The sequence below is a fragment of the Enoplosus armatus genome, chromosome 18, assembly GCF_043641665.1.
Source record: "Enoplosus armatus isolate fEnoArm2 chromosome 18, fEnoArm2.hap1, whole genome shotgun sequence".
Taxonomy (NCBI): domain Eukaryota; kingdom Metazoa; phylum Chordata; class Actinopteri; order Centrarchiformes; family Enoplosidae; genus Enoplosus; species Enoplosus armatus.
In genome coordinates, this window is record NC_092197.1 from 4223916 (window position 1) to 4239701 (window position 15786).

The 15786-nt window shown below is 41.2% G+C and overlaps 1 protein-coding gene across 2 annotated transcripts in view; it reads left to right on the plus strand.

Annotated features, from left to right (window-relative positions):
* The first annotated feature begins 577 nt into the window (after positions 1 to 577).
* The window catches only part of fcho2 (FCH and mu domain containing endocytic adaptor 2), a 40212-nt gene continuing 25003 nt past the window's right edge, over positions 578 to 15786 (plus strand). For both annotated transcript variants that reach the window (XM_070924225.1, XM_070924226.1), the window contains exons 1-7: positions 578 to 677; positions 8755 to 8846; positions 11711 to 11785; positions 11882 to 12023; positions 13505 to 13657; positions 13901 to 14005; positions 15120 to 15218. In XM_070924225.1, the coding sequence (XP_070780326.1) occupies positions 645 to 677; positions 8755 to 8846; positions 11711 to 11785; positions 11882 to 12023; positions 13505 to 13657; positions 13901 to 14005; positions 15120 to 15218 (699 nt within the window). In that variant the 5' untranslated portion in view covers positions 578 to 644. The remainder of the gene's footprint in view (positions 678 to 8754; positions 8847 to 11710; positions 11786 to 11881; positions 12024 to 13504; positions 13658 to 13900; positions 14006 to 15119; positions 15219 to 15786) is intronic.

The window sequence follows — 15786 nt, forward strand, 5'->3', positions numbered from 1 at the left end:
TTGTTTTGTTTTTTTAAGGAAAAGCAGGTTAAAGGTTGTTTTATTTAAAATGGTATTTCTTAAGATAAAGGCAGTTATCAATTAGGCAAACCAAACGACGCTATAAAATTGGCAATTGCTGTACTTAACAACAGATCTACATAAGCTGACATCATGCATGGACCTAAAAAGCCATCATTTGTCACTGTAAGTCTCTGGGCGGATATGTGTACCAGATCCCTGTCGGTAATAACGACATTTCAATGTGCATGAAAAAAAACACAGCTCCTATTATCCTCCTCAAACTGCCGCTGCAACATTTTCAATCTACACGAGTGGAGTAGTTTACGCGGAGCACCTGAAGGCATCATTTCTACCCAGCGACTGCCCGTCGTTTACTCTGGTGATATTATTCGCCACTGGGAGCGCTGTTTCCTCCGTCTAATGTCTACATACAACTTCTACGGGAAGAAACCGTAGGGGAGAGAGACTCAGTACAGCCGAGTGGAGGTGGAGTCTGTAGGTGGGGAGGGAGAAGAAAGGGAGAGGAGGAAAACGGGGAAAGGCAGATACAACAGAAACGGGGGGAGGACGGTGGATGATTTACGCTTTAAAAGTTGCGTTACAACAAATTTAAGAGTTGCGGCGAAGAGGAATAACACAAGATGATAACGCCCTACTTCCTAGAGAATTTCTGGGTAGGTAGTCCTTTTTTATTCACGGTGTTTACACCGGTGCTATTCCTTATTATTCTCTTGCTGTGTTCCCTCCCTATCATGTTTATGTCAGCCAGAAATCACGTCGCAGAGGTAGCCGTCCGGTTCATAGGCTTGCTGCTGCTGAAGCGGAGGTGGCCGGTGCCGCCAGACTTACTGGTCAGCAGCACCCCGGCCACCGTTCATTTTCCTCGGCGATTATTATTTTGCTACCCCGGGGTTTGGGGCCTCTGTAAACGCATCTAACTTGAAACCTCAAGGAATCCACCCCTGCTCCCGCTAATTGGCCCTCTCGCGCTTGCTTGGAATGTTTATGGTCAGTTCCATGAATGCTATTGGACGCTTCGGCTGTCAGTCACAGCCCTTGGACGTACGCGTCATTTTCTTCCGTCACAAAGTTTTAGTGAGAGGCCAGATGTTCAGTAAGTTAAGAGAACAGCTTTTAAAACACGAAATCACCCTCATACTGTATTGGACATTTAGCTAATCTGTTATATGGCCAGTTCTGTCGTGTGCGTAGTGTTATTATTATTACGCAGTGTACAGTAGTGTCTGTTTATTGGCCGAAAGGTCATTTCTCTCCCCTTTTTGACGTGGCTATAGCAGGTTGAAAAGTAAAAGCCTGTCTTTATTACTGATATCATGTCATCCTCAATTCTGCCCTCACCGACCTGCCTGTCTTTCATCGTCTTTTCTTTCTGTTATTGCTTTTTTGCATGACACTAAAGCCATAAAGACAGTGTTATCAAAACTGAAAACAACAAGGGCCATAACTTCATTAAGGCTACTGCTCTAAGCTAAGGCAACGTATTGCAGCAAGTATGGCTCATGTTATGGATTTTTGAAAATGCTGTGGTCTCTTTGCTTTGGTCTCTCTCTTTTTTTCCTTTGAGACCAAGTGGTTTTTGACAATAGCTGAATAAGAGAGATATGCTAATAAATGTGCTATTGCTTTACTCAATCATTAGGCATACTCTGTGTTCTTGGAAATGTAGTGTTTAGGTTACAGTTCATGTTGCCAAAACATATATCCAATATGGCTTTAGTGCTGATATGTTGAAGTTTATGCATGTCTAGTTTGTTGGCTGTTGCAATATTGTTGTGTATTTGTCAACCAGTACCTCAGCTAGAGATGATCTCCATTAATATTGTATCCCAGTCTTCCCTAAGGTGGGACGTGCAGCTCTAGTTTTTAGCCTCATTTGACCTCAGCTCCAGGTGGTGAAGGCTATTAGGAATCTTCTTCTAGCAAAGCTGGTAAAATGTATTTGGTTACTGAGCTTACATGCTTACTTGATACTAACCTTAAGCTAATTAATAAAGCAGCGACGGAAGTACAGTGCTGTCAACCTCTAAATATTTTTTCTAAAGGAGACTTCATCATTGACTGAATGGAAAAGAGGAGAGCCGAGACACTCCTGATTCTTCAATCTGCCCTTTGTGCCCTGCAGTGGGCCACAAGAGAATCCAGTGATGGCAAAGATCAGCTGTGTGTTTAACATGCAGGACACACACACACAGACACTTGGCATTAGGAGATGCATCCATTTCCCTTTGACTTGACTACAAATCATCACCTCAAGCAGACACATACACACACACATTAGGCTGTCAGATTCTAAATGTTTTCTGATCTGTTTCACTTTTGCACAGCATTCATGAGTATACACCTATCTCCATTCTGTGCCCTTTCACTCTGTAGAGACATTTTTGTTCATTCTTTTCCTCGTATGTAATCTTGGCTTGCATCTCTGATGCAGACAAAATCTCCCCTCAGCTGAATAAACAAGTTCTTTAGGAATTAGGAGCCAGACATGGTATCGCCATGTCGTTTCGCTGTCAAAGCTGCAGCGCTTGACTGGTCACTGGCTGCAACATTTCCACTCACTGGATTTATTTGCGCGCCTCAAATGGCCATTTCCCTTTTTTTTTGTGTGAAATGTGCATGCGTAAGTAAGTTAACTGTGGCCTGTGCTGAAGGAAGTGAATTAGTATATCAGGCTAACAAAGGTAGCAGGTAGTGGGCCTAATACTCTAGTTTTACCCCCACTCTTATGATGAGCTTATGTTTAATGTGGAGTCTAGTTAGCCTCCAGCATGTCACGGGAAAATGAGATGGCAGTGTGATAAGCAAACAGTGTTGATACAGCCAACAGCCCCAGGATGGCCTTCATCTCCCCGGTGTCTGTATTATGTGTGTGGTCTAATAGGTTCTCACACAACTCACTATGTGCAACTTTCACAGTCACATTCCCACCAGTTGTAGTCAGACATGACGCAATAATGCAGCAAAGACTGAAGTAAGAAGAAGAGATGGACAGCGGCGAAGCGGCACCAACAGAGCCTAAAATACACAAATTGAGTTGTGAGGTTACAGCAAAGAGCCATTTCTGTAATGTTCCCCCAGAGTGAAAAGGTTTTGCTTGAAACAGAAATCCTGCCTCATGGTGGTTGTTGTCTTTATCTTTTACTGCTTGTGTTCCAGGTCTTAAGTCCTGTCTATAAGCTGGGTTTAGAGGTGCTTAAATGATCATAAATTGTGATAAACTAACCTGTCCTGGCATTTATCCAGTAGCCATGCACTTGATGCCACACCCCTTTCCACAAGAGGGGGTCAAGTTCTTCTACAATTATGCTTGTACCACAAACAAAGCCCAACCTTTGTGTGCTTACCACATACTACATGTGCTGCTTTTGCTCTAATGCCACAGCTCAGTGCACCGCTCCCAGACCTCTCTGGTCACATGACCGAGGGCAGACACTCTGATGTCATCCTGCTGTCTGCCGGCTCTGTGCTCAAGGCTCTGGGGTCTGCAGGCTACACCAGGCCATCGTACAATCTGGAGAGAGAGGCAGTCTTGTTTAGCTTTTCCTAAATTCCTCAATGAAAGTGTGCAGTCACACTTCTTTCCACTGCTTTTACCTGAGTATACATTCAGAGCCTGAAAAGGAGTCACGTCAGCTCTTGATTTTACCAGGTTTACTTAGTTGCTAGTGGAAATTATATGACCAAGACTTCCTAAAGCACACTTAGGCTACCTATGATATATTTTGCACCATTATGTGATGAATGCACATACTATATACACTACAGCAGTCACTTCAACAGCCATGGCAAAGTATTTTTTGTTGTAAGAGAAAAGTGTAGTTGTAAAGTAGTTCCACTTCGCAGCCTGCATACCAATGTGTTTTATTTAACACTGACTCTGTGTAGAGGTATGTGTAATATTTTATTTTCCGCAAGTCAAGTCAATTTTATTTATACAGCCCAATATCAAAAATCACAATTTGTCTCAGGGGGCTTCACAATCTGTACAGCATAAGAGAAAAACTCCCCCAAAAATATAGAAAAAATGGAAGCAACCTCAGGAAGAGCAGCAGAGGAGGGATCCCTCTGCCAGGGCGAACAGACATGCAGTAGATGTCGGTGTACAGAATAGACAAGCAACATTATGTCACAGTATACACAAATTATGATGACAAAATTACAGATACATGTAGATTTGTAAAACGTGAAGAAAAACAAGTCAGTCTTATTTCCGTAATCCTATTTAGCATAACATCTTACATGCATACTACTGAAATGATGAATCAATTAGTCGATTGACAGACAAATAATCTGCAACTGTTTTCACAATTGTTGAAGTCATTGTTTCAACATGAGCCAGGTCCAGCTTCTCACTTGTGAGGATTTGCTGCTTTTCGTTGTCTTATAAGATGGAGAACTGAATATTTTAATTTATTTTGGACTGTTGGGCGGACAAAACAAGCCATTTGAAGACTGTCAAGCTTTAGTTCATCTTAGTTATCTGTTATTGTTAGAAGATGAAGGCAGTATAATATTTAGAGATAGCCAGGGCTCTTTCTGTGTCACAGGTTGCATTATTGCCTGTCAGGCAATAAACACTTGATTCCTTACACACAGGATATTGAAACTAGTGTTGCACTTGACCAGAAGGAGAGTGAGTTCTTGTCCTCTTCTGCCCGGCAGAAGTTATATGATAAACTGCACCACTGTGGTTTTGTTTATCTGTCCTTGAAGGTGGTGTTTCAGATTAAGGATATGAGCCATCTAACAGTTTCTTTTTGTGCTGATTTCGCTCTGTAATTACACTGATGTTATTGTTGTCTGTGAAGGCACAATACAGTGTATATTTTAAAAGCTGTCCGTCTGTGGTGTGTTTTCCGGCCATGGCCTCGTGGTGACTAGAACAGAGCCATTTGATTATACCACTGCCTGCATCTCAAACTTTGGTCATTAAAATATCTTCCTGACTTTGGAGTCTGTTTGCTGATGAGAAAGCAGGGCAATATATCAATATAGCATATGATATCCTGATATGAGACTAGATAGAGTGTCCTGTGGGATTTTGTTTATTTCAACGCTGTGTTCTGTGTTCTTTGTTTTGTATTTATTTGTTTTTATTGAAACACAAAACATTAACATTAGAAGTAGGGCTGCAATTTGTGATTATTTTCATTGCCAAGTTGACGTCTTCAAATTGCCAAAAACATAACAGTTTACTGTCACATACGACAAAGGAAAGCTGCAAATCCTCACATTGCAGGAGCTAGAACAAGGGAATATTTGGCATTTCTTATCGAAAAATGACTTGAATGACAAAATGATTAATCGATCATCAAAATAGTTGCTGATTATTTTTAGATTAATCAACCAATTATTACAGCTCAAATGCCAAACTTCAAGTAGTGTGTGTTATTGTGTAGTAGTGTGTGTTATTGTGTAGTAGTGTGTGTTTGTGATACACCTTTCTGAACTTAATCTTTGCCTAAGTTTATCAGACACTATGTAGCCCACTCTAAGTTTAGACGATATGTCATCATATTATTATTAGAAATGAAAGGGTTAAACTGTCTTCAGGAAAGAGGTGGCAGAATCAAGAATCAAAGCTATTTCACTAATGTTAAGCTTTTGTTAACATAACAATTATGACTTCAGACCAGAAGTTATAGTTTATTGCTGTATATTCAATTCTGCATTTAATAGTAAGTGAGGTTGCTGCTTTGTCCGTCGAAGCTCGCCTTCTCCATGCTGAATGAGTGAAACCACTCCTCCCAGCAAAAGCATTAGTGCACGGCTGAATGTGCACTAATGCTTTTAGCAACTAGCAGTCTAGTTGCTGGACTATTACCTACATTTTCTTTTTGTCTGCCTAAAGCATACAAAGACGCTGGGTCCCCTGCAGCCTGTGCAGTGCAGACACAGTGCAGTGTGTTACAGCCAGGATTTTAAGTTCATGTTGGGATCTGTTTCTGTCACTGATAATATTGGCACAGACTGAATATTGGACAGCTGACACTGTTGTTCACTCTTTTTTTTTTTATGAACTCTAGCCGTCTGTTGGAAGCTGTCTCAGCTGCAAACTGTGCTATTGCTCAAACAAACCGTGATTGACATGTGTGCTAACCTCTCAGCATGTTATCCTCCCTTTGGGGTGGGGCAGAGAGTTAAAAACCTCTCCATCTAAATCCAAGCATAATGAGTACTTCTGAATTTCACAATGTGTGGTTGGAATATTAAACACCCAGTACGAGGGCTTTCATCAATGAGTGTCCAGACGAGGGCATTGAGAAACTGCGCGGCATCACTTCTCCCTGCCGCTGCTCATGTAGATGTAGTGGTGCAGCCCGAAACTAGCTTGAAGACTAATTAGAGATTTGTAGTTAACTTATAAACCTGAGACGTTTCAGGTTTGTTCAAGGAGTAGGAGTATTTTTCTTTCAGAATCAATTCCAGTATTGTAACCTGCTGAAAGAGACCAAAAACGCCCTGAGCTGCTTCCTGTGTTTGTTTTTATTTTTCTTTTGTATTCATTGATATCACATTCCATATGAGCACAGTTGTTGCACAGAATGGACTCTCTTCCTGTTGCCGTTCTGGTCTGATGGAGCTGTGTGTTTTCACTCACTTTTGCCACTTCCCTGTTTTGTCGGCTGATTGGCCAATTGTCTCACTTTGTGTTTCTTATAGTTTAGGCAATATAGTGGAAGTGTTATGTAAGGTTAGTGTTATTGCCGGTGTCTCACCCCATCTCATCTAATGCGTGCCGCAGTTTGTATGTCATGCTGTTTGCCGCAGGCAGGGTAGCTGCTAAACTTTCATTTATTGTTATCTTGTTACAACAGGAAGCACATATCAGTGGTCTGCTCACTGGGGTTAAAAGTACGCCAGTGAGCTGTAGCCTAGAGAAGGATGCTTTCCTTTTAATGTCTATTTGCTCTGTAAATATAGTCCTGTTGGAGTTAGGTCTGTGCTTAATTTTGACACAAACCCCCTGACCTTTCATCTTTGTCAATGTGAAAAAAAAACAAGGCTAAATCCATTTGTTAAAGCTGCACTGATGTTGTAGCCAAACTGCTGACAGTGGATAGCTCCAGGAACCAGGAAATATCTGTGACAGTCTCGGGGTCGAGGTGAAACAAAGTCGGCCCGCACATTTAGTCAAGAATGAGGATGAACTGCGGCGGACGGAGCTGTTATCATATTGACTTGAGCCTATGTTTCAGTAAAAGGACAAGTTTCCTTATTTGTCATCATTGGACACTTTTAGGTAGAGCTAGCTTCCTCTAGATGCTGATAAGCAGACTTTATTATATTTTGCCATTTGCATAACAAGACGTCACAAGCTATCACAGTCAAAGCCATTCATTCATTCAGTGGCTATTATTGTAATCTGTTGTACAGTAGTTCAGTCATGTTGCTGTCTGTTCTCTCAGATAATCTGTGTTTTAAAAGAAGGCCACTTCCTTTAGCTTTAAGCCATGATTTGTATGTTTCCTCCCCCCACTGAAGACACAGCCTAATGGAGGGCAATGAATGAGGAAGTAAAGTGATTCTTCTTCTTCTTCTCTTCTCACAAGTGACAACAAAACAGCTTAGAGTTGAAGGTGTGTCAAGAATAGTGCGTTGTAAAAGTGCAGAGTGTAGACCACATAGCTGCTAAACATAGTGTTGCTGGTGTCTGAGTGATTGATTGTGCTGCCCACAGTCTACATGGGCCAACTCTCCTCTCAGTCCGAGCGTTTGATATCAGAGAGTTAACATACAGGATATAGCCTGGCCGATTCTAGACATTTGAAGCCAATACTTTTTCAAAAATATTAAGCATTAAATCTTGATACCCTTCGATTTCTTTTTGTTGTTTTCTCCTTAATTGCGACCATGATACACACTGAGCAGGACATGTCACAGTTAAAGATATCCACCTGTCTGTGCTTTCGGGTGGACAACCTATGTAATGCAGTTTCTTGTTACTCATCGGTCGACCTATACACATAGAATATATCTGCAATAAGCTAATACTGACATATCGACCTGGCTGATTAATCGCTCTAGCTCTATTACAGGAAGTAGCTGAGTGATAAAGAAAGAGAGTTCCTCTGAGCAAGATTTGAATTCATTGAGATTGTTTTGCTTGACTTAACTTGCAATTCAGTTTAGATTTTATTCATTGTCTTATTTTTTTTTGTGTATCCTGTTGCCATGTAAGCCATCATTACAAAAATCATTATTATTATTATTATTATTATTATTATTATCATTACTATTATTATCAGTAGTAGAAGGGTGTCATTATATCTGTACTATAAGGGTCTGGTCATTTATGATTATCAAACATTTTCTTAAACGTAAACTCAACATTTTTCATTCATATTAATTATTCAGAGGTACATTTGCATTTTTAAAGCATCTGTGCAACTGGACACCGTTACCCAGTGGCATGGTTACGGCAACACAGACGGACAGTTGTCTGGCTATCTCTTACATTATATGCTCGAGCTTTAGACCAGTGTACCATTACATGTACATTTTTAAGATCCATTACTCTGAAACATGGCAAAGATGAGTATGGTTGACCAGAGGCTGCTGCAAATGCACCTGGAAGCTATGCAGACAGTGAGAATGCTGCTCGTAGAAAAAGCTCTCACGGTAATGTTCAATCAATAACTGAGGTATTGTTGTTGTTTGTTAGACTGGTGCTTGTTGCTTGTTCCAGTGACTGATCTATCTGCATTCTTTTTTGTCTCTGGTATGCAGGGAGAAAAAAACAATGGCTTTGACGTGCTCTACCATAACATGAAGCATGGCCAAATTTCTTCCAAGGAGCTGACAGACTTCATCAGGGAAAGGTAAGACAACATAGTCTGATACACGTCTGTGATTCTTGAAGAAGTGGCCATTTCCACATAGTTCACAACATGTTAATCAAGCACATACAACACATTACTCATTAACCTGTTATAATGTGTCGGCACCTGCAGTTCCAGTTCCTTGCATTGTGCTTGTGACAACACCCAAATGCTTGGCGGAGGCTGTCAGTAGGCTGAATTTGCCTGATTGGGCACCGTATGGGTTTGTTTTTACTAGGGCTGCAATTAACTGATCGATTAATGGTTTACCCTATGAAGTATCTAGAAAATAGTGAGAAAATGCCTCCTCAGAGTCCAAAGTGACATCTGGAAATGTCTTGTTATGTCTGACCAACAGTTAAAAACCTAAAGATACTCAGTTCTCTGTGATATATGACAAAGAAAAGCAGCAAATGCTCACATTTGAGAAGATGAAACTCCAGAATGTATGTAACACATATGTAAAATTAATCGGCACAGTAAGTGCAGCACTGGGACTAAACATAGATGTAGATGAGTGTGAATGTTATGCAAACTTAACCTCTTTGTGAAAGAAGCTTAAAGCGTATCCCACCTGTAACCTGGCATTATGTTACACACCTTCAGTGTCTGCAGCGTGGTGATACCATAATAATAGCTTCTTTTGAGATTCTTCCCAGCTCCATAAAGATTAGCTTCACTGTGTCAGAGGTGTGTGTTTATAACCCGCCACATGATAGATGGTCTACCACTGGAATTCAGCAGTGGATTCCACTGTCTACCTGACTTTGAGGAATGCACTCAGTCAATCAGACACTTTGATATAACACTTGGTGTAGGATTTGATGTGCTCCATCAGCTGTGTTTATTGAAAGATGTTTGGAAAGTCTTATTAATAATGAGTATCCTTATTGAAATCACACTGTGCCAGTTGCCAGGTTGGCTCGGGCTTTTCAGTTCACAGACTTCGGAGTGATGTTTCATGTTTTTTTTTGCAAAGTGGCTCCCTCTGGTGGAGAAAGAAGCTCGGTGCACTGTGCTCATATATTCCCAGCATCTGTCGACCATCCGTCTCTTTCTCAGTTCTTCTTTCAGTGGAGTTCAGTCAAGTGGAGATGACTGAAAAAGACTGAATATAATCTTAACTCAGGGTTGCCTTTTCCAGATCTTTCAACTGCATCTCGTCCCAAATCCATACTGCATGCTAACTCTATACAATATGTACTGCATACTAATTGTCAAAGTGTACTGTTGGAGCAGTTACTATACAAAAAACAACATTTTATATTTTGTTTGTCTTCCAAGATCTTTGTTGAGCTGTCTCAGCTGCAGTCACAGTTTATTTCGATTTCAGCCATGAGCAGCTCCTCCATTTCTTTTGTTCATTGCATTGTGGGAGAATAGTGTCCATCCACAGCCCACTAATATAACTGCCATATTTTACTTAGTGTTTTGAGTATTCTTTATTTTGTCACTATTCCAGTGTGAGCACACTACGTACTCAAATCCTGCGTGGATGCTTAGGATTTTGACACAACTGCAGTCTTCCTCAGTGAATGGAGTTTGCTTTAAGTCTTTTAAGATTCATTTCTTTAAGAATGTTTTGGTCAAACTACAGTTTCCAAGGTCAAGAATGAACTTTCACCCTCATGTTTTGACCACAGACGGTCTTCTTCAGGTCACTTCTTCTTCCTCTTCTGGTCAAAACATTGTCAATCATGTCCACGTAGAATAAAAGAGGTAACTAAGAAGATTTTAGTCCACAGAATTACAATCAGACTAAGATCATCTCTGCCTTAAGGAGCTCAGGCACGAACAGCATGTAACATAAAATACAACCTCCAACATACAAAGCGTGAAACAGGAAACCAATATATATAAACAATAACTATATATGTGCCTGTCTGAATGTGAGGTCAAAAGGTGCGTGTGACCAATAAAGAAGAAGAGCTGTGGAGAATAATAATCTTCTCTGTAAGATGTATGTGCCTCTGCAGTGCACAACACACAGTTTAAACTTCTAAGTTCTGGGTTAGAAGTGTAAACACTAAGTCTTTATTGTAGTTTTATTAAAAGGCAGACGTTACTCCTGGCACTTTGGCTGTATTTACAGCATGTTAACGTATAAAAATAAACTGCTATTCTGGGCTCACATAGATGTGGCAGTGAGAATGTAGCCTATAATGCATTTCTATCTTGTCCCATCCTCTGTGTGGTTGTTGTGCTGTGTGTGTGAGATTGCTTGGTCCTCCATTGGATGTTTGTTTGTCTGTGAGTGTGTGTGTGTGTGTGTGTGTGTGTGTGTGTGTGTGTGTGTGTGTGTGCGCGCACATTTGTCCTGTTTCCCCCTGGCTGACCTTGTTCCTGTGAAGTAACTGCAGAGAGAGGCTGGCTAAATGAGACATGCATAATTCAGGCTTTCACTATAACACTGCTGTGTTTTTTTGTGTGTTTTTTTACTCCTGTCACTTTGCTGCAGAATGAAGGAACAAAAAAGGAAACTGAGTGAAGCAGGGGATTCAAACACTAGCTTTCATACTCTGTCAGCTTCAATGAGGTTTATGAACAAATCACAAGCCAAGCCACACTTATTTGCCCACACACTGTGCATGTGGTCAAACATTTGTGTTGCAAGTTCAAAGTGGGTGTTTTTGGCTGGCATCTTCAGTTGTTTAGTGACATGCCCTGTTTGAGCCATAACCTAGTTGCTAATACTTTGGGAAAACTTTGCCATACTCTACATTAAAAGGGTTTTTAAAGGTAGAATTGTTATCCTTACATTATTGACATATGATACTGGTAATTTGGGGTTAAATGAACTGTTGTTTGGGATCATTTATGATGATTTAACAAGTATCATCTGCGCGTGTTGTGCTCTCTCCTAGGAGTACTATTGAAGAGGCCTATGCCAGGTCTATGACCAAACTTGCCAAGTCAGCTGGCAACTTTTCTCAGCTTGGGTGAGTGTAAACAGCTTTTTAGTTTTCTGAAGAGTATGAATTCACGTAAGAAGGTCTTGCCCGTGTTCTGATCCTAAGTGTCATCTTTTACCTCAGGACTTTTGCTCCAGTATGGGATGTGTTCAAGAGCTCAACAGAGAAGCTGGCCATCTGTCACATGGAGCTGGTGAGGAAACTACAGGAACTCATAAAAGAGGTTCAGAAGTATGTGGAAGAGCAGGCCAAAGCACACAAAAAGGTAAGGAGACGGAGAATCAGGGAAGCTCTGGTATCATTTAAAGTTTCGGTACCAATACCAACACAATCATTTTTTCCACTACCTAGTTGTGGCATAGTTCTCAATTGTTAAATGTTGTCGTAATACAAACGGCTATACAAAAAAGTTGCCAAAATAAAATACAGTGTAAAACTGAAAGAAATATGATTTAAATCAGAAACTGTCTGATCAAAGAATAAGTAAAGAGGAGAACAAATCTGAGCAAGGATTCATTCCAGGTTTTGGTATTTGACATTTTTTGGTGGTTGGTACCAAAAAGGTATTATCTGAGGTTTGATACCTGTGCATACACGTGTCTGTCCGTCCTTCCCTTGAACTGTTCTTCCAATTATCACAAGTACTTTGCTGCTCCAGCGTTGCCACAAGTTTGTCTTCACTGAGGATAATTGACAGTTTAAATATAGACCTACTCTCACCTCTTTGATTTCCGTTATGAGTTGTTTTGCACTCTATCTGTTATCCCCGGAGAGAACGAAGTTGACAGTATAGACTTGGAGCCAACCCTCCACAAGAAAAGGAAATTGTTTAATAGTTGATTCCATCCTGAGACAGCGTAGCGTGCAGTGTTATACTATAAAGCATTTATTTACACCTCGCTCCTCTATCTCTCCTCCCTGCTGAGATGCACCATCAGCTCATATCTCATGCATGAAGCCACAGAGCACAAAGTAAAATAGGAGCTTGGAATTAGTGGAGCTGTGTTTGTGCTTTCAGCATGACAAAAAGGCTGTCACAGTTTCTCTCCGTCACTTCCCCACACTCCCTGTTCCTCTCTGCTGTGTGTTTCTTGGCTAACTTGCAGATACTGTGCATACTGCAGTAAAGCGGTCTGAATAATGAAAAAATAAACACCCATCTTGGAGTAGATGCTCAAAATGTGTACATAATTTAGGATTTCACCAGTGTTGTTTTCTTTTGCTTCCTCCAGTAATGCTTACATTATACCATAACTGTGTCAGAAAGAGTAACAGAGTGATGATGATGATGATGATGATGAGTAAAGCAAACGACCAAGCTTACTGTGTGGCCGCTGTAATTGCAGGTTATTACCCCCTGAATATATTTCTTGTTTTATGTCCTTCAAGTACGTGGATGTGAAGAGCTTTACAGATGGAACAAAAGCAGAGTCTTATACATTTTTTAATAGCCACTATGTAGCTTTAACTGCTTCCCTCTGTACTGTGCAACAGTTCTGTGTCACATGCTGGAGAATGAAACCGAGGAACTGCAATAGTGTTTTACCAGAGCCATAAAGGACCTCTGTATACGCTGAAATTATGTCTGTTTTGTCATAATAAACAAGGGGACAAGTGTTGACTGTGTTAATGTCAAACTATACAAGAATCAACTCTGTAGTTAGTAGAGCAATGGGTGACACTTGCACTCATTATTTAGAACTGCTGTTAGCCGAGTTACTGTATGAGACATTTGTGTGTTGCTAGACAAAAGAGGAGGTGGCGTCCACCCTGGAGGCTGTACAGAACATCCAGACCACCTCTCAGGCTCTGCAGAAGTCCAAGGAGATCTACAATGCCAAAACTGTGGAGCAGGAGCGCCTCCGCAAAGAGGGGGCCACCCAGAGAGATGTGGACAAGGTGGGAGGTCACATTCGCACATACACACACCCACATAATCATGGTATGGTAATAAGGCATGATGAAGTGCCCTAACACTCAACTCTACACAGAAACTTTAACCCCAAAAGCTTCTTGCCTTCAGATGTTAAGTGGAGTTTGGTTTCCTTGCAGATTTTTCAGTTGATCTGGGAAAACAGAGGGCCATTGTGTATAGTAAATAAACTCATGTTAGCAATGTATGTGTCTGTTTATATTCTGCAGGCTGGAGTGAAAGCCAAAAAAGCCACAGAGACCTACAAGTCATATGTGGAGAAATATGCCACAGCGAAGTCAGAGTTTGAACAGAGGATGGCAGAAACTGCACAGGTATTGTGATTTTACCTGTTCTTGTGTGCATGTGCTTTAATGAAATATGTGCTCTGTCTATTGTCTGATTCTGTGGTATGCAACACTTTCATTGTGTAATCTGTCAGCCCTGTGAGTGTGTGTGTGTGTGTTCCACGTTTCGTGCCCTGTATCATCTCCAGATTGTGTTTTTTCCTCTGTAACGGAATCGTTGTGGAAAGCCCTGATTGGATCCATCTGAAGGCCTGATTAGATAAACTCCAAATTAAAATCAGATCAACTGAATTTGGCCTCCATATCCTCCTGCACCGCAGCAGCTCCGCCACCAGAAATGGTTTCAGTTAGCCTAGCGTTTTTGTTTTCCCCTAGAGAACGCAGCGCTGCAGCTCTGCTTCCTCGGGATCACAGTCTATGGCTCATCTCAAACGCAGCACATGTGGACATGAGTTATAAACACTGAACACATGTGCTCTCTGACATCACCGGGGCTCCTACATGTGTGTTCTCTTTGTCTGAGTGTGTCTGTGGGTGGGTGGGCGTGTCCGCGTGTGAGCGTATGCTAGCTGTTAATCATGGTGAAATGACAAAAGTACAGTCCTACTTGTGTGCATGTCTCTGTAGTGTAGATGCAGTAGTGAGAGGCTCTTCATCCTGGTGTTTGTGGTTAGAAAGGCTCATCTTCCTCTCCATCCACACTGTGATTTTCCAGTTTATAATTATTTGTACTCATTCTCCTTGGTTTACCCCAGAAGTCCAGAGTTAGACTCAAATGGAAGTAAATACCAGCATTTAAGGTTGTGATCTACACCATACTACTGCTTAAAGCCAAGAGCGAACCCCCGCCAATGTATCTCATGAACAGAATAATTTACATCTCATGGGAGGAGGTATATGTGTGTGTGTGTGTGTGAGTGCCATAGACCACCCAGACAGACACACAGGAAGTGGCAAGGACAGAATAAGGAAGTGAAGTTTCCTAGGCTGCATTTTGTCCGCAACTTATGTTTGTTTTCATGCCCGTTTAATGAGACTGACACCATGATGCAGATTTGTTGGCGTGCACTTAATTTGATTTCAAGCGACTGGATGATTTGTTGCATCGCCGTGCCGTAACTCCCCTCGCCCTCTGTTACAGAAATTCCAAGACATTGAAGAAAACCACATTCTCCACATGAAGGAGATCATTCAGTCATACTCACAGTCTGTCGACGAAACACACATTCAAATAGGAGAGGTGAGTGTGTACACGCACACACACACACACACACACACACACATGCGCACATACATACACTCAAACATTCCTGTGGGTGGAGTAGGTGTCTTGTTGACCTGAGGCTGTGCTCATTGGGTTCACTGTGTGTCATATCAATTAGTGTCGTCTTTGATCTCGCTAATCGTTTAACTGAGAACCAGGAAATGGTCCATTCGGCCTTTTATGCCAAGCAATTAAAAACTGATCAAAACTCCCTCTCAGCCTATCTAAAACACCTCCAGAAGTCCAAACACTTGCCAAATCCTGTGTCTGATAGTTAAAAGTGCTGCACAGGCTTGTTTGTTTCTGGAAGAGTGTGTTTAGATTTGAGGAAATGACATCAAGTTCGATCAAATCCAATTGTGAATGCTTTCAAACATCATTCACAACTATATTAATCAGTAATTAACGTTAAGCAGAGATAGCTCTTCATTTATTTATTCAGCAATCATACTTACCAGTGCCACACAGAATAACTCAAGACTAACTACAATCTGCTGCTCTGCTCTCATCAATCTGAAGCTGCTCTGAGCTGCTGCTGCTGTAG